The following is a 25,102-nucleotide window of genomic DNA, read 5'->3' as shown; positions in this document are numbered from 1 at the left end:
AACAGCTGATGTGGAACGGGCCGCAGAAAAGGTTCTCAGTCCTGGCTGCATATAAGAATCACCTTGGGAGCTCAAATAATATACCTCCACCTGCAGGCCACCAGACAGCAATTAAATCAGAATCTCTGGAGGTGGAAAGATGTTTCCGAAATTCCCTAGGTGATTCTAATATGCAGCCTAGGGTTGAGAACTGATGGACTAGGTAACGATTACTTACCTGGGGGAATAAACAATAAGGCATTAACTAAATAGTATACACCTATAATTTGCCCCCAAAATCTGCTTTTTTAAAGTCCCTAGTACTTAAAGGTTTTAGCCAATAGAAACATTCAATTTTTTAAGTGGAAAGTTTATCCTGTTTGTTTAATCTCTCTCTCTCTCTCTCTCTCTCTCTCTCTCTCTCTCTCTCTCACACACACACACACACACACACACACACACACACACACACACACACCCTGTTGTCTAACTATCAGAGTGTTTCCTAAATTGTGCTGTTCATTGCAATTATCTGAGGAATCTTTTAAAAATACTGATGGCTGGCTTCCACCCCCAGACATTCTGATTTTAATTGGTTTGGTTTTTTTTAAGCTCCCCAGATGATTCTAATGTGTAGCAAAGTTTGGGAACCATGGTCCTATCTTATGTTTTCCACTTTTCCCAAAGTTCTTCTGCTTCCTATTTAACCACTGGTGAACAAATACTCGCCTGAGAACAGCCTGTATGGTATTTATTAGGGTTTCATGCAATTGCCTCATCCTCACACCCCTTTGGGAAGCAGAAGAACCTAATGGCTAAAGAGAATGGCTCGCAAGTTCAAATTCAGATTCAGCCTTGCATAAAGTGTGTGACTTTAAGCAAGTTACTTAGTTTCTCCGAGTTTTACTGTCCTGCTCCTTGCATGAAACAGGATAATCTGGAGTCTTCCTCACAAGGTTGTTTGATAAAAAAGACAATCTATGTAAAGCACACGGGGCAGTGGCCTGCCACAGAGTAGGTGCTCAATAAATGTTAGCCATTCTGACCTATTTTTTCAGAAAGAGTGATGCACTGACTTGCTCTCCTCATTCCTTTTTCTGCACTGCACAGTGGACTGCATGAAGACCACCAAGCCCTCCCTGGTATCAGACTAAGGAATGTCTCAAAGGGACAATACAAGGCATTCAAAACAAGCACTGGTCTAAAGGGAAACATCTTAATGATTTTCTGCCAAAATCTCAGTATGGCTCTCACTCCCAGAGGAGGCCAGCCTCTGGTAGACTCCAATTTGGGCGTCACAAAGTGCTATTTTACTTGTAAATTCCATTCCAGTCTCATTGCCTGTTCACTTGCCCACAAAGCCCATCGCTCCTTTCCAACTTCTTTGCAAACATGGCATAGCTTTCACAATAGTCATCTCACTTTGCCCTTTCCTGCCGCCCTGACACACATCTCTTCTTCCCACTCTCTCCTGCTTTTTTCCTATTAATAAGTCTGAATATAAAATCCATTCAGAAACAAGACACTTCTGAGAGTATATTAGTAGTCCCACCTTTTGTACAACATGTTTTGTGTAGCTACAGATTTTGAGCCCTTGTTTATATTTACACGACAGTTTTGGAGGGAGAACATCCCTCTGCTCTTACGAACAAAATATACTCAGAGAGTTCAAACAGGCTGTACATAGTTAACTTCCCAGAAAATACACTTGAAGGAGATGCCGAGGAATGCAGTCAGATGGTGAGAGGAAAGGGGAATCGGTGTCAGAAGGCTGGGCGTGAGGAAGTAGAGAAGGGCTGTCAGGCATGGGGTGGTAAACAGCGCCAGCCCAACAGTTCAGATTAGGATTCAAAATGCCACAGATGTGATTGCATAATAAGCTGTTGCGCATACTGGTAAATGCTGCTTTCAGCACGTGCTTATTTATCATATTGTCTTGCGTCCTCAGAACGTGGAACATTCAAGTCGGAGCGTTTGAGTGCTAGCATCGGACCCAGTCCTCTGGGATGGGCGGCAGCACCTATGGTAGAGATGGGAGAAAGAGCCAGCAGCCTGGTGTTCGAATCTGGTTGCTAGGATACTATGGAGACCCTCCACTGCTAGGCAGACGGGAAAGAAAAAATGTGTCCATATGCCTTATAACCTACAAACAGCAACAAGAGAAACATCGTCTGCCTTCTTCTACCCTTTCCCATTAGGAATCCAAACCCAACTCTTCAGTGAAATAACAAGTAGCAGGAGCTTGGAAATGTGGCTCAGTAGAGCAAGGAAGTTGGTCATTTATATTCTCAGGCAGTCTCTGGAGCTCCTCTACTGAGGGGCTTATCAGTATTTTCATTATAAGCCGCATTTTAGGGGCAAACAACTATGCTTCAGAACACCCTCATAGGGTTTTAGCAGCCTGGTCTTATTTTTATAAAGGCTGCCACAACTTCAGTTTTACTGCCATAGACCATGATGTCAAATTAACAATCAAACTTAAATTGGATAGTCTATTAGAATACTGTTAAGTTGGAATTGAACTCCTCCACAAGAACAAGAAAGATGAATTTCAAAAATCGACTTCAGGTTCAATTCTCACGTAGGTCCGGTTCGCCTGGGTATGTGAGGAATCTGCCATGCTAGTCTGTGGCACAAAATCAGATTGTTTCCAGTGGGAACATTCAGAAGTGAGTGGAAAGAGGAGCTTGCTTTCTTTAAGAGTGGAACTCAGTTTCTTTGAGAGTTTTAATCATCTGCTGCTTGGTTAAATTCAATATTCTTACCTAGTCAGGGGAGTTACAGTTATTATCAGGACTGTGCTGGTGGGAGATGGTGGACTGCAGTGACATCTGAGATGCGGAGCTTTATTAACAGGTAGCAATTAGTCCTTGGTGTAAAGTGCACGCTTGTGCCCACACACCTGCGTGCATGCACGCGCACGCACGCACACGCGCGCGCACACACACACCCCTCAATTATTCTAACGACAAGCGCAAGTGCCCTCTCACCTACTCATCCTGATTCTCTCTGGCCTAAACTTGCTTTTCCTCAGTTTCCACCATGGTATTCTGTTACTGCCACTAGCTGCTGTCGCTCCCCAGATGTACCCTCTGCTTTCTTTTGCTGTCTTTTCCCTTTGCTGACGGCCCTCCTCACCTTAACCCCACCCCTCTTATCCCATCACCATTCACCTAAATCATGGCCATCGATCAAATACTTACTTTAAATACCTCTACTTCCACAAGAGTTTCTGATACCATAAAATTAAATGGGCTCAATTATATTTTGCCACCTGTCGTAGGTATCTCCTCTGTGACTTACCTTACTCTACTTTCTAGAATATTTACTTGTGCAGTATTGTTAAGCCCTGGCTAACTCCTTCATAGGACTTATGCAATCCTCATCTCTAATGCATGACACTAACTCACACATGGTGCATCCCATAAAAGTACTGAACTGAGCTGTAGGGCATATTTGAAATTTAACTGCTACCTATGAAGAAATCTATGTTTTAATATCATGCCACCTATGATTACACTAAAATCCTAGAATTCTCCCAACTTCCTACAGAATTTAACAGACAGCCTTTAGGAAGATTCTATTTCTCCTGAAATGTACCAATGTCAAGGTTTAAAAAAAAATCAGATAAGATCTTGTTAAAATTAATGCCTCCCTAAAAATAAGAACATATATTTCTTTCTATCCTCAGCTCTCCAAAGTACTTCACAATCAAAAGGCCTAACACTGCAAATCAAAATATGTCATCATTCTTTGATATTCAGTTTTCTCTAGGGTGAAAAGCAACAGCTTAACAGAAACACAGAGACACTAACAACTTTTGATAGGAACTCAAGTCTTTATAGACCAACTGAAAAAAACACAGAGCCCTATGACAGCAAAATGGGAAGGACTTGAGAATACTTACAATAGGTAAAGGGTTTAGATCAACATACCAGTGACAGAATGTTCTAATCTATTACAGAGTCAATTTTCAGGAATAAAATAGCATGAGATAAAATTACTTTAAGAATCCATAAGAACCACTCTCTCTATATAATCAATAGGCTGATCTCATAAAATGAATATTTTTATATAGTTTTCATTTTTAAGGGTTTATTTGCTTAATTCAAAACATAGTCTAATAGTTTTACCTTCTCAAATAGATATTTGGTAGCAGTAGAATATAGATTCCAATTTGCTAATCAGTTCTTTGCTCTTCAAATGACAACAGGAAAAGGGCTTAAGGGTTATTTCTAGACACATGTGAAAGAGACAAACCAAAACAACCCCCCTGCCTCACAGGTGCAGCAGGAGTGCCCCAGCTCTGTGCTAGAATCTGACACAGCCTTCCCTCCAATTCCAGCTTACAGTGAAAATTCCAAATAAAATATGTTATGTTAATTTATATTTTACACTGTTTTTCAAATGGTCAAAAAATAACTAAAAAAATAAGTTTTTAAAGATTCTAATCCTCAGAAGATAACCTCGGTAAGCAAAGAGTAAACAAACATATTTGCACACATAGATAATTGAATAGGACATTCCCTGGGTAGTCACCTATATCCAACAGAAAGAGAATAGAAAACTACATGACCATGAATTTGAAATCAATTTTGGACTATTTAGATGGTTTCATGTTAACTCCAACTCCCAATAATCTGTAAGTTTAAGAATGATGACCAAATTTAACTTGTACTAAAAATAAAATATAAAGATATAAACACTTGTTGCCAGTAAGTTGGTATAATCAATTTATAGTGAAATAAACTCAAACAAGTCTCCTTCACTTTGGCAAAAATTCCTAATTCTTTGTAGAATCATCTTGTACAATCATTCAAATGACATAAGAATAATCGTTTTGCATACAATATACTTCTCTTTCTCTTACCAAAGGTACTCTACACTTAAGCGAATTTTATTCTAGTTTTCTTTATGTAAGTGTGAAAAAAGAACAGATGTTTTTCCAAAATTATTTAAGCTTGGAAGACATTCATTCTATCGTTTTCTTCAGTATAATCCTTCAGAATCACCAAAACCATCACGGTGATACCTTAATAGTTGACTTCCTTAAAGCACAAGTTATTAAATAAATATCAGAACGCACAGTATGGTTCAACAGGTAAAATGTTTATTATGACAGAATGTTGTGAATTATTTGCCACACTAATTTCATCTTCCACCATGGATTTTTTTGAAAATCTAGTTGCTCTACATGTCAAGCACTAAGAGATTTCTAAAACTTACATTATACAGCTCAGTCCCTACTGCCTAGATTCCTTTAGATCTTGTCTGATAGAATGTTTCACCGGAGTTATCAGCTGGCTTGATCACGCTTCAAATAAAACCTATTAAAATCGTCTTTTTATAAGAGCAGAGTTTGCTCTGAGTTACTCCAAATTCCTGCAGATACTAAAATGGGATCCTATGGAATGCTGAAAGATGCAGAGAGCTGTCTTTGACTTATTTTTTTCATTATGCAAAACTTGGCCCTGGAGAGATGGTCATGTACCTCATTAGCTAAAACAGGCAAGCATGTCAGGACTGCAAATTAACTTACCGGGGAAAGCTGAAGTGGATTCAGATCATTCAGGTTTCGAAAGCAGATCTAAATCTACTGAACTGAACTATTAGGGCAACTCTGTGAGGTTAGAATCTCAGAAACGTTTATCCTTATTGTCTCTTCCCCACACTCACAGAATACAAACTTCTCCTTAAACCAAACCTGCATGAGGAACAGCAAATGCTCTACTGCAACCAACAAGGATAGTTACACGTCTAAGTTTTCAAAAGTATCATTAGTACCTACTCACAAGCCACCCCCCCACACACATCCAATAAATACAGATGGAGACAATCAAATACTCTTTCTCCTTATATTAAATCTTTGTGTTTATAAAGTGAAGGGTTCCCAGGGACCTCATATCATTATGTAACACGTGTCATCCAGCCAACGTGATGCTGTTAGGAATAGAGTATCAAAACCCTTCGTTTTATCGATTATGTCATTATTAACTTAAAATACCATTAATCTGGGTGCTCATTCCATATTAACTTCATGCTCCTGCCACTTTACTCTCCATAAGAACTCTGAGTTGAGTGGTGTATAACAAGCTTCATTCAATTTTCCCACCCAAGTTGTGAAGCCCACTGACATCAGAACTACACAGTTGTCTAAAATGCTAGAACAATACCAGAGTAGTTGCTTCAGAAGCCAGGAGTAAGGCAAACAATGTGCCCACGTTGTCAATAAAGATATGTGTACTTCTCTGTATCTGACCCTAGAAACATGCAACCCTCTTGGGAGACAGAGGCACCCCATTAGCAACATTATATAAATTCCTTAAGGAAAATAAGCAATATTCTCCCTGATGTTATATAAAAAAATATTTTTTTTAAAAATCAACAGACTAGGCTTCCACTTGTGGATTGTAAATGTCGTCGAATTCTGGAAATCAAAAAATCTTCCCTTTCCTATGTGTATTTGCTTATTTTTGACACTTTGATGATGCCAGAACATCAGCTTCGAAGGGTACCAGCGAGAAACGCCGGCATGTAGAGAAATCCGGGAGCGCCACAAAAGCGCCAAAAAGAAAGTAAGGGTGATAGCAGACGCATTTCATTTCAAGTCTGATGAGCCTGCAGTTAGGATTTTCCGGTTGGGCAGGTTTGCCAGGGCATTTGGGAGACGGGGCTTTCTATTCCTCTTCTCACACTCACACATACACAGCAGAAAGCACACCGGGGGCGCATTCAAACTCTACGTACAGTAGGGGGCCTATATGAATGTATATGTTTATTAAAAAAAAAAAAAGAAAGAATAGCTTGACATCTGACAAAGACACGAAGGCAACGTAGGTGCAGTGAGTCTGACTCTGAGAAACGTGCACAGCCCCGCCAGAAGTGCCCGTTAAAATGAAACATTTCTGAGGATGAGGACAGACACGGCAAGCGGGAGGGGCGGGGGCCGACAGACAATACAGAGACCCGCAGCTCCCCACCGACAGGGTGCCACACGGACCCGGAGCGTAACCCCTGCTTACTGTGGACTCTTGGGGTAGAAGGGCAGAGTCACATGGCTGAGATCCTGGATGTCGAAGGCGGTGGGCTCAGCGGAGATCGCCTGCCGCTTGGTGCGCGGCTCGCCTTGCAAGGTGCTCGCGCTCTGCTTCTGCGCCTGCTGGGTAGCCGGCCGGATCACCGAGCGGTACTTGTCCAGCTCGTTCTGCAGCTTCTGGATCAGTTCGTCCTTCTGATCCAACTCCAGCTCCAGCTCGTCGATGAGAGCATCCCGCTGCCTCAGCTCCTCGATCTTCTCCTGGAGCGCGTACTGTAAATCCCGCAGGGTGCCCATGCTCCTCGGGGCTGCCGGGGTCTCCTTCCTGCCGCTTCTCCGCGTCTTGGGGCGTCCTCCCCTCTCCGATCAACTTTCCCCAAAGTCGCTGCTGCCTCCCGAGTGCGAAAGCTTCCTACTTGAGACCAAAGCCAGCCCTGGCTTCTGAGCATGCCCAGTCTCCCGGCTCCAGCCACCGAGAGTTTCAGGGCAGATTCCACTTCTCCGGGCTGTGAGGCTGAGCGCGGGGATGAGCCAAAAGGCGGGTCGAACCGGGATTCAACCTGAACCGCGGTGGGCGCCGCGGCGCCAGGGAGAAGAGCCAGGAGCGCGATGGCAGGGGAGCGGGAGAAGGGACTCGGATGGGGGCTCCGAGGCCGCGGCGGGCGTGCCCGGGTCACTCACGCCGGGCGCCGGAGGAAGCCGGCGGAGCGTGTGGGGAGCCCGATAAACCTCTGAGCGCGCCGAGGGCTGCGCGGGCGGAGCGAGGCGGGAGGACTACTTTGGGGGCGGGGAGGCGGGCGGGAGAGGATCGGGGGGACCCCGCGCAAACTCGGGAAGCGTTAGCCGGCTCCAGAGCATACCAGGCTGGAGGACGTGGGGCTACAATCCTGGCGACGAGGGAGGGCAGAGCGGGCTCTGCATCCTCAGCGCGCTGAGTTCTGCAGGTGTCTGGACCGCCAGCCTCACCAAGAAAGGCTCCCCAGCCTGCGGCTGAGCTCTCGCGTCTTCCACGCAGCCCTTCTCACGGGGAGCGCCTCACACAGGTGGCTAACGCTTGAAAACAAACTTGCTTTTCAGGAAAGGAGAGAGTATCCGTGCAGGGGAGGGACTTCCACTCACATCCAGGCGCCTTTGGGGATGCGGGAGGGAGTTCTGATTTTCTTCTCCCCCGTCAGCATTGCCAGCTCCTGCGAATGACTCCCCTTTCCGCTCCTTTCAAACACGGATTAATGAACTCTTTTTGGGGCAAGGGTCGAAACGGGATTGGGCCCCAGAGGGCTGCTCAGCTTCCCCACTGCCCCTCCCACTTAAACCAGTGTCTGCGGAATAGTTTATGGAAGGGTCTTGCTCCTTCCTTGTACTGAATTCTGGGCGGGGAGCGCAGGGCGGGTCAAAATCGTTGCAGAGTTCCAAAAAGTTCATCCTGAAATGGAACCATATCTTTGAAATTACTTCCTTGACAACCAAGCCGTTAGGGCTGTATCCTTCCACTTGAATGGCAAGACACAAACTTCGAAGAAGAGGGAAAATCTTAAAGAAAAGGAGGATCCTAGATGGGCTGTGGTAAAGTGCCGCCCCCTCCACCTACTCCCACCTCCGACCCCATCCCTGCCTGCTCAATATTTCCTAAAATGATGACAATTTAGGTAGCATCCTTTCTGTCCAAGGGTAATTCTCCCATCGTGTTTAGAATCCTCCATAATACTTACTTAAATTCCTCATATTTACCTAAATCTTCACCAAATCATTTAAAATTTTAGGATCTTAACTGCAGTCCTCTAATTACTGTTCTTGAGAACTCCGTGTTCTAATCCTCGATGCTTTATTTGGCCATTCCTTAACACTAAATAAAACAAAGTAGGTAGAAAATAAATTAAAATTCTGAATTGCAATCCAGAACTATTCACTGGAATCTAAATTTAGCCAAGGACATATATATCAGTTCCCCCCCCCAAAAAAGTGCTCACTTTTGCTATTGAATACACAGCCTGTTCTATCTAAGAAGAAGAAGAAAAGAATGGGGAGGGGGAGGGGAGAAAAGAAAAGAACAGAACCAGCTAGTCAATGTCACATTTATAAGCTTTTTGATTTAAAGTGTACTTGTTTGTAACTAGAAGTATAAATGAAAAAGGATATATAGTCCTAAACATTCTTCTACCCAGATGATGATTTAATTTTCTCAGTACAAATGATATGACACTTAATTTTTCTGCTTTCCAGCATGGATATTTTCAGAAGTGTATTTCTTTCAGAGTGTAATATATAAAGTGGATAATTCCCCAAAATAAACATGAATAACTTACAGATACTGATAGCAGCAAGTAGGAGTTCTGAATTATTGTGATTTTAATTAAAACTAAACCAAGCAGAAGTGCTCTGGCTTTGTATAACTGACTCCATTCTAAAAGAGCGTCCGTGACATTTTCCTTCTCCCAGGAAAAAGGCCAAATTCTTATCTTACTTAACCTATGGGAATTCTTTAATTCCATGGCAAAATGTCTAAAACTAAATGAGACTTTTTTTCCCTATAGATCTATTATAGGGTCCAGGAGCCCCAAGAGTTTATGTCTAAAAATATATCAGGAGCAATGTATAGGGGACATCATTAGACAACTGCTAAGCAGAGTTATGTTTTAAGGTTCATTTGAGGCTTAAATGGGGTTTACTTAATGTCTTTGAGCAGCACAAAGTAGAGAAGATTCTTCTTCATTTGTAGAAAGCTTGTCTACATGTAAAAAGGATAAAAGAAACTAAAGCATTTTTCCCCCAAAATAAAAAATAGTTCAACCAAAAAAAAAAAGGTCAGGTTTCTTTGGGTTTTTTTTAACAAAAGTGAAGTTTCTCCCACTGTTATGTAAATATTTTTCATTATTTAAGCTATCATATCTACATGCCACTATAGGATATATCCATGTTACATTTTCATTTTAAATGGAATTCTTGTGATACAAAATATATTCCTTGATGAATCCCATAGTGAGAGTCAGGAATCTGTTGTAATAAATGCAAAGAAACTAAACAGCTGGGAAAATATGACTATTACAATTGACTTACACTTTAAAAGGTATTTAAGGTGTAAGAACATATTTGGTTGTATTAGCCTATACGATGAAAAAGTAAAATTGCCCTTAAATACTTTATAATTGTATATGCAAAATCCAGAATTCTAGGCTTTTCCCTTCCATTTTTAAAGTCAAAATAAATATTTTAAGTAAGTTTTTCAATGCTGTTCTTGACTGTTTGTTTAAATCCTGAGGGACCCTGGTTTTCTATCTCAACCTTTTGAGTGATTCCAATATTTTCTTAAATATCTTTTGCATTGTATTTGGTAAATGCTGGAAATAAATTTTACATAAATAATCAAGGTTTTGTAGTTTCATTTCAACAGACAGATTTTACTATATGTCTTATAGTAAACTTAATTGGCTAAGTTATAATATCACAGATCAGGCACAAGTCTACTTCCTGCTATTAGGCTACCACAAATTTGGAATGGAGTGGAACTGCATATATTGAGCTCTCCCACTGCCTTTCTGGGATGAAGTCTTGATGTTAGATGCTGAAGCACAGAACAATGCAATTTTGAAGGAACTTAATTTATACACTAGAATTCCATAGTCAACTCACAACCTACTTTCAGCAGTCTCTCTTTGTTGTAGCTCTGATGGAAGCAAAGTTCCACCAGTAGCCAGACCCACCTGTGGCACATTGATGCTCTTCAATTTTGCATGCAACCCTCATGACTGAGAATAAATATTATCACACCTTCCTTAATGGAATCTCAGAATCACTTAATAAGACATTCAGTAATTCAGCTTTATCATGACACTGGCCATTAAAAAAAATAAAGCCTTTAGAATTTATTATCCTACACTAAAAACATAATTAGCCTCAAAAGAACTCTGATAATTTCATCATCCAGCTGCCCATTCCACTGGTGCTACATTTCCTGCAGGAGTCCTAAGTTTGAGATTTTCTTCTGCCATTTCATGTACATGTCTTGAACAGCAAAAACCAAAACCAAAAACAAACAAAACATAGATGAGCTATGTTTTGGGTCATGGAAGCCTCCCCTTGCAGAAAACTGCTAGAAGTAACAAGTAACCCTAAGAATCTAGATATGAAGGTTACTATTACTGGTAAACATACTGGCTTGCTCAAAACTTTTGTTCTTAATCAAGACCACAAGAAAAATAACTAACTTCCTGGAGCTCTTAATGCACGACAGGCACTGTTCATGTAACCCTATGAGTTGGACATTATTATTATTTCCAGTTATATTTGACAAAAGGGAGGCAGAGGATCTCCCACCCAATGAATATCAAAGCCTGGATTCAAATAAAGACCATTTGATGCAGAGCTCAATCCCATACCCCTGCCCTTCATTGCCTTCTGCAGGACTTCCAAGGGTTGCTAATGCCTTGTTCTGGATCCCGAGATATAAAACATTACTTAACATTAACTAGCCTGACTTTGGGGTTGGATATGTGGAAAGAGGAGAAATTTGGAAAATCCTAAAAGAGCGGGAAAAGATTTTTTAAAAGTTCCTTTTCCCAAAACTGTCTCCACTTCAGCCCCATTTCATCTTGATTTAGGGTTACCAACTTGCACCCATTTGCCTGGGACTGTCCTGGTTTTCATATTAAAATTGCTTGGGACTGTCCTAGTTTTTAAACTGAAGTCCTAAGTACCCCTTGGTCCTGGGCAAACCAGGATGGTTGGTCGCCCTATATAATTCAGGATTGCAGAACAGAACCTCTCTATTTTATATTTTCACGTTTTGTGTTCAAAGTTACTGACAGAAAAGTAAAACCAAGGAAGATCTGTCATAATAATACCTATTATTTTAAGCACATTACAAACCCACTTATGCATTTGTTTGTGTGAATGTGTTTTAGGAAAGCAATCATCCCATTTCAATGCATAATACACCACAGGAATTGTCTTTGGACTGTAAGGGGAGATGAGTCAGACAACAGAATTTTAATTATACTTTGATAAATTAGACAAGGATTCAAGTCTCTCTTTTTGGTTTATCTTTCTTATAAAAATCTGGAATTTAGACAGATTGGCTTCCTATAGATTAAGCAGAACAATTCATGCTCCTGCTGGTTGATTAAGTCCTATAAAATTAGATTATTCTTACTACTGTGTTGGTGGCTAGATCTGGCCACCAGGAATGCATAATAAAATGAATATAAGTAAAAATTCTAATGGTTGAGTTGTTTAGAAGTCATACTACCGAAATGGTAAGTTCTGGATGGAAAAGGAAGAAGAAAACCATAAAACGTTAATGATGAAAATCTTACTGCAGAGACTTGGAAAGTAATAGCGCATCGTACCACACTTGCTAATGTGCTTAGAGTTTAATACCGAATTAGTGTCATAGTTAATATTACTTGAAATGAATTCTTATATTCCACTGCTTAAGATGATGGTAAGTTATTATTGGACCCCAGCCTAAACTAATGTGCATGGAAATCCATGCACTATCTACCAAGAAGACAATTTCTTTGTACTCTTTACTCAGCTGACCATTTCCAAAGACCGAAAGAAATAAAAGATTTTTAAGAAGAAAAGTATTAAGTTTTCCGTGGTTCTTTCATAAATGGAAACATTTTTAATGCATAAAACGGCATTTAAAATGCTTTCTTCTCAAAATATTTTACTGCATTTTAAGTCCAGTGAATATATGCATGAGAATGCAACATAATAATATCTCCTGTATCCGATTAATAAATTAGTTTCTCAATTCCATTTCAGTGATTTTTCTGGCATATTAAATGTACATCATTTCCTAACTCAATGCATCAATATTTCCCACAAAATATTCAAAAATATTTGCAAAAGTAATTTTGCATTTGAAAACATATTTGACAGCATGTGACTCAGAGGAGAATAGCTCTGAGTCAATGATATTTTTATTGTCGCTTTTATTTTAAATAGCATTTAGCAGCTGATATAACTTGGTCATTTTCTTCCCACTTGTTTTTTAATCAAAATTTAAAGTAAAAGTGAAAAACCATACTTTGCTAGCGAACTTATTAAAATTAGTAAGGTGGGAAAGTACTTAAGATGTAAGAAAAACAATAAAATAATAGAAGTTTGAGTGAATCGGGGTTTTATCAGTAAATAACTTGAATGAACTGGGCAAGAGAAAAATGGCAAGACCTTTGTTTCGACTGTGAGAATGTCAGAGATTTGGAGGAGAGGGGAAGCTGCAGTCAAACAGATACAGTAGGGACACATATAGAAATCTTCACTCTCATGAACTTAACTAGCTTCAAATTAAAGAAACTCTTGATATTTGACTTTTATATAATCATGAGATGGAAATCCAGAAGTCCATCTCTAATGATAGGCAAATGAAGTAGTAGGCTGGTAAAACAAATAGATATCATTCTAGGGCCAAAATTTGGTACCTGATATTTACGAAAGCATTACCCTTGGAACAAGGATGCATACACTATTTGCTATGTATTTGTAACCAAATGTGAAATTATCAGTCATTTTGCCCAATGTGTATTTCCAGAAAAGAATAATTTCTCCCTTGTCCAGACTAGATTTTTTAAAATTCATTTTTCAAAGCACAGACTGGTAGGTAAGAATACTTTAAATATTAGTTGTTCAAATTTAAACTTAACAGACAAACCATGCAAACACCTATACAATAAATAAGTTGCCCAAAACAGCAATATGTAAAGTATCATATGGTTTTAATGCCCCACACAAATAGATAAAAAATAGGGATTTCTACACTTTTGTTGGTATTAAGCAGAAGAATTAGTGTCTGTTTGAGTCACTGCAATATGTAAGAATGTCTTTACTCAAGAATCAGAGCTAAAGGAGTTATGAAAAATTCATCTAAGTTTTTCATAGAATATAGTACAGTCAAAATTCTATCTATCTTCCTTAGAAGAGCATCTATGTTAAATACCAATTCTAAGTGGAAAAAATGACAGGGTAACCTTCAAAAATTTAGTTGTGGAAGGTTAAAAGCAATTGCTGATGTTAGGCACAAAGAGAACTTGGTGAAAACTGCTCGTTTCCACCTTGCAGTGTCCACTGGTCAGACCCTCTCTCAGTACCCAGCAAGTAACTCTCAGCTGTCACAGAACTGAAACTCACCTACGGTAGCAGCACTTCCACACATGGTCCATTATTTCAGTTACTTTATGCCCCTCTCACGGGCACTCCCAAAATACAAAGAACTGAAGGACTGACGACAACAGCTGCCATGGTTTGACACCCCACCCTTCCTCACCTCCTAAACAAACAAAGCAAAGGTCTTATTCTCTACTAGTAATGGATATCACAGAATTTTGAGCTGGAATGTACCAGAGAGATTATGTAATTCAACCTCCTCATTTCAAATTTGAGGCAAGTTAAAGGCCAAGGAAGTTAAATGACTCACCCAAGGCAGAGTGTAAAACCCAAGTCTCCTAATTCTCAGCATAGTGTTCTGAAAGTTATAATATGCATTCACTGGCCAATTTATTTATACTGTATATAGAAGGCTGATTCAATTCATATGAAAATCCTCTTATCTCTTAAAAATTAATAGTTGTTAAAGTCAATTCAGAACACTTTAATTTGCTGCAGAGAACAAAATATAATAAAATGTCTTTGAACTGTCTAACTAGTTCTAGTATGCTTCTCGATATATTCAAACCATATGGAACTTTTGTTGCTACTTTAGGGATCTACATTACATAAAGGAGACAGAGAGAGAGAGAGAGAGTATGTGTGTGTGTGTGTGTTCACACGTGCCTCACAGGTATGAAATATAAACCACACCACCACACTCTCCAAATCAACCCTCGTTTATGTCAAAGCAAAGGTAGGTACGTGAGGTGGATGCATTTTTTGCATCCACCTTATTTGACAAAGATCTATATGGGGAAATAGAGTAAACCATCTCTCTTTTTCTCTTTCCAGACACACAACTCAGGTGTCCTCACATTACAGGGTTTTAAAAGTCCTTAAAATACGAAAGACATCATTACCAAGAAAGAGAAAATTTGTCTGCAATTTATAGAAATTTAAAGGTAACACCTAAACTGTGAACTCTCAGAATTCAAACAGTGACACTTGTTTAGAGTCCCTCAAATCATATAATTGGTCTGAGACCATTTGACATTTTTAATGATCAATGACATTTTGACCATTTAACTTTAGAATATGCCAAAATGTGATTTTATTCATTTAGTATGTTCTACTGGAGTACCCTACAAAACTTTTGCAAAGGAAAAAAAACAAAGACAGTAAAGATGTATTTTAAAATGCATTGAAATACACAGCACTTAAAATTTGTATTACATTAATATTTTCAAATAAAATAATTTTGTACTTTAATATTCTAAGTATATGATATTTTAATCACTAATCTATCTATAAGCAAATTATTAACACATTACATAATTTTCATATTCTGGAATGAGGGAAGAGCCAATTGTGAGAAATTGGAATAATTGATGAAGAAAACACAAATAACCAAGAAAAAGCATATGGTAACAGCTGGTAAAAAAGCTCAACTCAGTGGTCAATGGACAGCTTTGCTAGCAACCCAGTAACTCTAACTGAGATCCCTCACCCATCAGAACATACACTACAACCCAGTATTTCCTCAAAATATGAACTAAAAGAATACTAGTTCCTTCAAATGGTTATTAGTATAACTAAAAAGGGTTCCATGGCCAAAAATGTTTGGGAGACACTGAAAAAATTCAATAAAACAGATTTCTCTCTATTATTTTTTCAGAATTTTTAATTTTCCCATGCGTACTGTTAATCTCCAAAATAAATATATAATAAATATATACAGTTGATTTAAACAACTAGACTTTCTCTGTTCTAATACTTTAAGTGATGAACCTGAATGTATATGGTATTTAATGTTTAAAGATAAATTAGACAATTTATTAAAAACTACAAGCACCTTCCCCATTTGTGGAATTCCTTATCAGTATTTACATATACAGCAGTATCAGGGGCATGAATATACAGTTCTGGAACCACCAACAGTACTGCCAGCCACCAGTATCTCCCCTTTAAAACCACAATTTACCCAGCCTGTCACCACAGCCAATGACATGACAGAAAACCATGAGCATATGACAAATTTGGTGCTTACAGGAACGACTGACATTGCCATTTGACCCACAGTCACATTTCCTCTCTTAAAAATTAGGCTGGGTCATAGGATTATTGCTCAGGTTGGAAAATATTCAAGGGAAAATTACAATGGGACTGCAATCAGGAGAGCAATTGATTAATAATGAATTACATAAGTGTTAAACTAACCTTTTAGTTATTATAAATCTCCAGGCACCGAGCAATTTCATTTCAACATTTTAGAACTTTTCCACTGGTCATTCTCTTCCTGCCTGGAAAATCCTTCTCCTATCCCCTTTCACTACCCAAAAATCCCATTCCCGCTGCTTCCCGATCACCACATTCCATCTTTTGAGTCAGTAACTCAACTAACTCAATCTTCTGTTCTTTTCTCAAATATCACTTCTTCTGATAACCCTTCTGAATCATCTCTATAATATTTTCCCTTATAATAGCACTTTCATCATTTCTAATTATATATTATTTGCAAGGATATTTGTTAAATAGCTACCTTATCCATTAGACTGTAAACTCCAAGAAAGCAAGGAACTCTATTTTGTCCACCAACACTCAGAACAAGTAGGCCCTTCCTACATATTTGTTAACTGCATTGAATGGACAAAGGTAGGACTAAATGAATGAATTCAGCAACTATATTTATTTAGTATTTACAACACACCACCATCAATAAACAGAAAAATTGTCCCTCTCTCCACCAAGAGATCCAACCAACAAGCTGAACTAAGTATCCTTTGATGCAATGTGAAGATGGGCTTCAGAGTTTGCACCCCTCACTAGGGTGTCATTCAGAAATGCACGTATCATAAGCCTCAGAAACTTCAGTATAATTACCCTTGAGGAGCAGCTGTCCTAAATCTGAAGTCTCAATCAGGAATTCTGCAAGTCAAGTGTTTGTCTGGGTTCTAAATAGCACTGATTTTCTGCGCTCTTCCTGCAAAGATGTGTGATATCTGTTGCCCTCAGACAGGAAGTTCAAATTTGGTTCTAACCACTTAAAATAATCAACTTAGGTAAAACCTTTGAAACTAAAATATTATGACCAAAATTAGCCTGGAATATGTGTGTGTGTGTGCACATACACAGGTGTGTATAGATGTGTATGTGATATATGGGGTGTGTGTGTGTGTGTATATATATATATAACCAATATTAATGTAGTAAGTGCAGCTTAAAAGTGAAAACAGGTAATGAATTTCTCTATAACACAGTAGCAAAAGGCAACATGAAAAATACAATATGGTGGTTTTTCCGAAAATTGATACTTTGGCTCTCTATAATTCTGCACGTTCTGTGTGGAATAAATCAAATCAATCAGAGGCTTAGTTTAAATAAGTGTTTTCCTTCTGCAGGAAAAAATAAAAACATTTACATCACTCTTTGAACCACGTATTTGCCTGATTAAGACCCATAACTGTGCTTTCTACCTCCACCTTGAAATATTTCTAGGAAATGATATTTTTTGATACCCAAACACCTTTTCAAATTACACCTCACAAGCAACTCTCTTAATGCACTTTTAAATTGCTGTAATCTCAGAGTCTTGCTTACTTGAGGCTTATAATATATTGTCTTCAAGGTTCAGTGTTCTTTCATATAACACTGGCAGCATCTATAGCATCAGCAATTCTGTAATTTTTTTCTTTTGTTTCTTCACAAATTCTAGCTACTCCTTCAAAAAGCTGACTGCTTTATTTGGATTTGGCCTGTTTTTACTAGTTCTTCTTAATACCTACATCTTTTTAGAAAACTCAGTTGATATTATTTTGAAAGCAGATGCTTCCAGTTAAAGTACTTGTAATCACCCTATGCAGTGATTATTAACCAAGACTTACGTTCTGTCTGATCACCTCATTTACAATGGCTTTGGAAGTTCAGATTGAAATGAAGTTCAAAAAGCAAATTTATCTCTAATGATACTTTTAATCCAATAACTAAATTCTTAAAGTGATATACTCACCTCCCTCCCCTCTCTCTTGTTCTTTCTTTTGCTCTTTCTATAGAATATCAGGAGAGGTCCTTCAAACAAAAGCATAAGCTGAATACCACAATTAACTAGCCAAGCGCTGAAGTGCTAACCTTTGGGTGTTAGCAATAATCTAAGTGTTAAATTGCTTTCCAATTGAACCAAAAGACAGGAGTATAGAGTTTGTTAATGCAAAAAAAAAAAGGAATATTTCTCTGGTAGATGTTTCCCGTAAGTTCAAAAAATCAGCAAGAAGGTTTCCTAAGTTCTTCAAATTTATTTCACTGGAATGTAGGTTTTGTGATAAAGCTAATTTTTGTCAAAGTTACAGAAACCTAAGCCCAAACTTTTCCTATGAAAAAACAAACGGAGACCCCTAGCTATGGAAGAGAGTCTAACCTGGAGATACGGATTCAAAGCTTTGCACACATATCCCCACAAATCTATATAAATGAAGCTTTGCGCTGCCATAGTATAATGCTGCTTCAGGGTTGAAATGGAAATCTAAGTTTCTGATTTGCAACTGTCTGAAACTTCTGGATCTTCAATAAAAGCTGTGTTAATAACTATTTGAATGTAAGAACTCTTTTGACATTGCATCATTTATTTCTAGTGGGTCTTATTTATATTTTTTTCTTAAGAAATAGGAGTCTCGTGGTGTTGCAGTTATCAATAGACATAATCCTTTTGGAAGCAGTATTTCCCAAGAGGAAAAAATATCTGTGATTAACAGTAATTAAGCTCTATAAAAGAAAAATATCTTATTGAGATATGTATGCTTTACCTCTCTCTCTATAAAAAAAAAATTCTTTATTCAGATAAATATAATATTTTTTAGAAAATGGTTTCTAATTGAGATTTAAATTTGTCACTTTCTAAAAGTGCAAGGTTAAGAAAAGTATTACATGATTGTGAAATTTATACTTCTACTTTACATGGATTATTTTATTTTAAACACGCTTCCATAAATAGTGTACAGCTTCAGCGAACAGTACATTCTTCAAATTTTTCTCTCAGCTATTAAACACTAATTTCTAAGGGCTAAAATACAGAACTAAAGGTACAATTGCACCCTCTACTGTTCACATTTTCTATTCCATATGAGCAGAGCACTGTATATGTTTAACATATTCATTATAAAAGTAAATCATATTGTCAGGTAAATCACATTGGCTTCCTTTGGCATTAATTAGCAGACCCTCAAATGACCTCTATTTGTTAGAATTTCTTTACTAATACAAACGGAAACTTGACATTTATACAGTTACTGGAACTAAACTAATTTAGAAAATAATGACTCTTAGCAAGACACTTGAAATGTGAAGTATTCATTAACTTCCTGACAATAAATGGTAATGTTGATCACCTTTTAACATTAGTCTTAACAAGGAAAAATATCGTCATAAGAGCCAACAATTGGCACACTCTTAACGGTAATAAAGTGTACCCAATTTTTTTCAAGTTAGAATTCAAATAAATATTAATGTTTCTCTAAAAGTGCACATTGACATTCTAAAATATTAGTTTTCAGATCCGCCTATCAAAATTATCAAAATTTAAAATACTACCATGAATCAAAATTAATAGCCTATTTGTTCTTTTCTTTTAAACCTTTCATGTTTCAATCAGATACTAGTTGTCTGATATTTATTAAAAGCTTTTATCAACTCTTCTTCTAGTGATAAAGAATTAGCTTGTTGCTGACCAACCCTCCCACCAAGAATAACTAGAAAAGCTGGGCCAAAAAAAAAATGTTTAAGGCACTGGAAAATTTCTAAGCAGTAAGGAATTGAAGGGCTAATATCTCAGAGAAAAAAAGTGCTCAAGCCAACATTCATTGGCAAATTGGTAAATTTCGAGGCATTTACCAATTGCAAAACACTCCTAAGAAGCTAAATAATAGTACAGATGAGAAGCTGAGGCTAAGAAGTCCAACAAAGGTTCTAAAAGTCTCATGGAGCTGAAGGGACAAAAACTGGAGTCCAAGTCCAACCATTTCAAAACCATAAGGCTAAATCTTAACTGACTCATCAAGATGGAAACTCATCTTCAAATCTTCTCAATTCATAACTGGACTAAGGTGACATGCCCCTCATCAGCCTGCCTGTCAAGAGCAAAAGTAAATCATCACTGGAGGAAGATCACATCACCCAGAACCTCAAATTATCTCTATGATTTTTTTTTTTTTTTGCAGTACGCGGGCCTCTCACTGTTGTGGCCTCTCCCGTTGCGGAGCACAGGCTCCGGACGCGCAGGCTCAGCGGCCATGGCTCACGGGCCCAGCCGCTCTGTGGCATGTGGGATCTTCCCTGAACAGGGCACGAACCCGTGTCCCCTGCATCAGCAGGCGGACTCTCAACCACTGCGCCACCAGGGAAGCCCTATCTCTATGATTTTTCATGTACAATATCCAGAATTCAATCAAAAACAGCTTGGTATACAGAGACAATACCACATACCCTAAAGCTATGAAGAAAACAAAAGCAGACTGATGGGAGATCCTGGTGTTGGAATTATCTGATATGGACTTTGAAATAATTGTGATAAATATGCCTTAGAAATATGACGGAAACGTTGGTAACTTTAACAGAAAACTGAAAACTATGAAAGAAATTTTAGAACTGAAAAAAAGAGTAACTAAATTTTCATAATTCTGCAGTAACATTTAACAACAGTAGTCAGAATTAGTAAATAAGAAGAAAAGTCCAAAGAAAATAGCTAAATAGAGAAAATGAATAAAATACAGAAAAAAATGATATGAGATGCAGGGAAATAGGGAAAAGGTCTAATCTATATATAATAAGAGTCCCAAAAAGAGAGGAAAGAGAGAATAGGGCAGAAGCAATATTTGAAGAAATAATGGCTATGCATTTTCCAAAACTGATTAAAGCTATATCAAGCCATGATGTTAAGAGGCACAGTAAACCACCAGCATAATAAACACAAAGAGACACACAAACACACACACCTCTAGATATATCATTGTAAAACTACTTATAATCATAATAAAATAATAAAGAGAAAACTCTTAAGAGCAGACAGAGAAAAATACTCATCCCATGCAAAGGAACAACAATAAGATGACAGTTGATTTTTCCATTGAAACAATGAAAGCCTCAGGGCAATGGAATGGTAGTCACCAGGGGTTAGAAGAAAACAAAACTGCCAACCTAGAATTTTATACTTGACAAAAATATCTTTTGAAAATAAAAGCAAGTAAATACGTTTTCAGAGAAACAAAAACCAGAGAATTTGTCACCAACAGATTCACACTAAAGATGACACTAAAAAACATTCTTCAGGAAGAAAGAAAATAAAATCAGCTGAAATTAGATGAAAGCATGAAGACAGAAGGAAAAAATAAGTATAAGAATAAATATGTTAAATCTATATGAATGATTACTGTACAAAATAATAACATCTGACAACAATAATATGAGAGATAGAAGGAGACCAATAGAGTTAACAGTGTTGTTAAGTCATTGTACTGCCTGAGAAGTAATAAAAGCATTAATTTAATTTTGCTAGTTCAAGGATGCATTGCATGTTGTAATTTATAGAGTAACTACTAAAAGAAATAAAATGCATAAATGAAATATTGATGAATAGAAAACAGAATAATAAAAATAATTTATTAATTCAAGTATAGGCAAAAAAGAGAGAAAAACTTAAATAGAAAAAGGAGACACAGTAGAACACAAACAGATTTAAGTTAATGTAAACATTAAATACTCCAAATACGAGACAGATTGTTTGCATGAACTTAAAAATAAAACAAGTATATACACATTACAAGAAACAATTTTTATATAGGAAAACAGAATGGTTTAGAGTAAAAAAGGTGTACAAACTAAACACAAACTGAAAAAAAAGCTGATGTAGCCCTATTAATACCAAAGAAAATTTTAAGAAAATAAGTATTACTAGAGATAAAGAGGAACATGTCACAATAATAAAAGGATTGATTTATCATGAAGGAACTATAATTCTAAATTTATATGCACTTAATAACAGCCTCAAAACATGTGAAGTAAAAATTCCTAGTGCTAAGAGGAGATATACACAAATTCCCAATCCTATTAGATGATTTCAACTTATTGCTCTCAATAACTGATAGAAAAGGAGATAGAAAATTAATCAGGATATAGATGATTTGAACAATATATTTAAAGAAAATTAATCAGGATATAGATGATTTGAACAACATATTTAACAAACTTAATTGCAATATGTAGAACACTCACTCCAAAATTACAGAACACATTATTTTCTAGCGCATAAGCAATTTTTATTAAAATTGACCATATTCCAGGCCATAAAACAAGTTTCAACAAACTTCAAAGGATTGAAATCATGTACTCTTATTGCAGTGGAATTCAGGTAGAAATCAATAACAATAATTGTCTCAGATACAGAAAAGGATTTGATAAAATTCCATATCCATTTATGATTTTTAAATAATCTTGAAAAGTTTGACAAAGAAGGGTACTTATCTGATGGAGGATATCTACCAAAAAAATCTACAAGAAACTTCATCATATACTGGTGAAATATTGAAAGAGTTCCCCCTCACATCACAAAAAGAAATGATGCCCATTATCAGTCCTCTTATTCAACATTATAAACGAGGTCCTGGCCACTGAAATAAGGTAAGAAAGCGTAATAAAATGCATATAGATTAGGAAAGAATATTACATACTCAAGTACGTAGAATTCCAGACAAATAGAATAAGTGACTTTAGCAAGGTAAGTGTATAAAAAGTTAATGTTAGGGCTTCCCTGGTGGCACAGTGGTTGAGGGTCCTCCTTCCAATGCAGGGGACGCGGGTCCGTGCCCCGGTCCAGGAGGGTCTCACTTGCCGCGGAGCGGCTGGGCCCGTGAGCCATGGCCACTGGGCCTGTGCGTCCGGAGCCTGTGCTCCGCAACGGGAGAGGCCGCAACGGTGAGAGGCCCGCGTACCGCCCAAAAAAAAAAAGTTAATGTTAAAAATTAATAATATTTTTCTATACCAGCAATAAGCAAAGAAACATTTTTTCAAAATGATACCATTTTTAATATCTGCAAAATACAACATATATCTAGGAATGCAATTAATGAAATATTTAAATGATTTCTACACACAACAGTTCAACAAATTATTGAGAGAAAATTAAAGAAGGAATAAATAAATGGAAAGTTATGTCATGTTCCTAAATTAGAAGACTCAAAATTGTAAAAGTGTCAGTTCTCTCTAGGTGGATTCAAAGTTTCAGTTCAATCTCAAAATTTTAACTTTTTCCGTGGAAACTCCCAAATTTATAAGGAATTACATAACAATAAGAACAGCTAAGAGTATTGAAAAAGAACAAATTTGGAGGACATACACTACTGCATATCAAGAGTTACTATAAAGCCGCATAATTGAGAGTGTGGTAGTGGTGTAGAGATAAACAAATGGTTCAACAGACTAGGATATAGAGTCCTGAAATAAGCCTACATATTTTTGCCATTTGATTTACAACAAATGTGTCATTACACAAAAGACAGTCTTTTCAATAAACAGAGCTGTATTAATCAACTATCCATATGAAAAAAATGAATCTTGTACCCTTCCTGATACCATACACAGTAATTCAATTCCAGGTGATTTGTAGATCGAAATGTGAAAGATAAAATACAAAGCTTCTAAAAGATAACATAGAAAAGCATACTCATCAACTTAGACTAGGAGAGGATGTCTTAAGATGCAAAAAGCACTTACCACAAGGAAAAAATTTCATGAAATGAACCATATTAAAACTAGGGAATTCTTTTGAGCAAAAGACACCATTAAGGTGGATACATGTCATTATACATTTGTCAAAACCCATAGAATGCACAACACCAAGAATGAACTCTAATGTAAATTATGGACTCTGGGTGATAATGATGTGTCAGTGTAGGCTCATCAGTTGTAACGAATGCACTACTCTGGTGCAGGATTCTGATAGTAGGGGAGGCTCTGTAAATGTGAGGGCAAGGGGTGTATAGGAAATCTCTGTACCTTCCACTCAATTTTGCTGTGAACCTAAAAGTGCTCTAAAAAATAAATTTTATTTTAAAAATAGGACACTATTAAGAGAGTTAAAAGGCAAACTACAAAATAGGAAAAGATATTTGCAATATATATTTAATCAGCAAAACGTTTATACTCAGACTACCTCTGGAATTCCTAAAATTCAGAAGACAGATAATCCCGTAGAGAAATTGGCAAAAAACTTGAAAATTTCAAGTATTTTGACAAAATAGGTTATCCAAATAGCAAATAAACATATGAAAAATTGCTCAATTTCATTAATTCACAGGGAAATGTAAATTAAATTCAATGAGGTATCACTACATACCTACCCAAATGGCTAAAATTGAAAAAAAAAAATCACAACAAATGTTAGAGAGTTTGTAAAATAATGAAAAGTCTCATGCACTACCAGTGAGAGTATAAATCGGTTATAGCCACTGGGGAAAACTGTAGCAATTTCTACCTAAACTGAACATATGGCTATCCCTTTATCTAGAAATGCCAATCTTAGGGATATACCAAGAAAATTAGGTACATGTTATCACCAAATGATGTGCACAAGAATATCTGTGAAAACATTATTTATAATATACCAAAACGGACAACACAAATGTTCAACGTTAGGATATATTTTGCATTTATATAAAAAAAATAGAAGAAAATAAAAATAAGTGAGCATTGCTACAAGCAACAACAGAAATAAAACTCATGAGCAGGGGCTTCCCTGGTGGCGCAGTGGTTGAGAGTCTGCCTGCCGATGCAGGGGACACGGGTTCGTGCCCCGGTCCGGGGGGATCCCACATGCCGCGGAGCGGCTAGGAGCGGCTGGGCCAGTGAGCCATGGCCACTGAGCGTGCGCGTCCGGAGCCTGTGCTCCGCGATGGGAGAGGCCGCAACAGTGAGAGGATCGAGTACCGCAAAAAAAAAAAAAAAAAAAAAAAAAACCAAGGA

At 37.6% G+C, this 25,102-nt stretch overlaps 1 protein-coding gene across 2 annotated transcripts in view; it reads right to left on the bottom strand.

Annotated features, from left to right (window-relative positions):
- Window positions 1-25,102, bottom strand: part of PRKG1 (protein kinase cGMP-dependent 1) — a 1,182,852-nt gene that overhangs the window by 1,098,646 nt on the left and 59,104 nt on the right. Inside the window, exon 1 of one of the 2 annotated variants that reach the window (XM_024744835.1) lies at window positions 7,002-7,473. The exons of the other annotated variant lie outside the window; for it this stretch is intronic. Coding sequence (XP_024600603.1) covers window positions 7,002-7,312 — 311 coding nt within the window. The 5' untranslated portion in view covers window positions 7,313-7,473. Of the gene's footprint in view, window positions 1-7,001; window positions 7,474-25,102 lie in introns of those variants that run through there. 2 annotated transcript variants of the gene reach the window in all.

The sequence above is a fragment of the Neophocaena asiaeorientalis genome, unplaced genomic scaffold (genome assembly GCF_003031525.2).
Source record: "Neophocaena asiaeorientalis asiaeorientalis breed wild unplaced genomic scaffold, Neophocaena_asiaeorientalis_V1.1 scaffold131, whole genome shotgun sequence".
Taxonomy (NCBI): domain Eukaryota; kingdom Metazoa; phylum Chordata; class Mammalia; order Artiodactyla; family Phocoenidae; genus Neophocaena; species Neophocaena asiaeorientalis.
The sequence above is the reverse complement of the archived record's forward strand: the minus strand, read 5'-3'. Positions and strand labels throughout refer to the sequence as shown.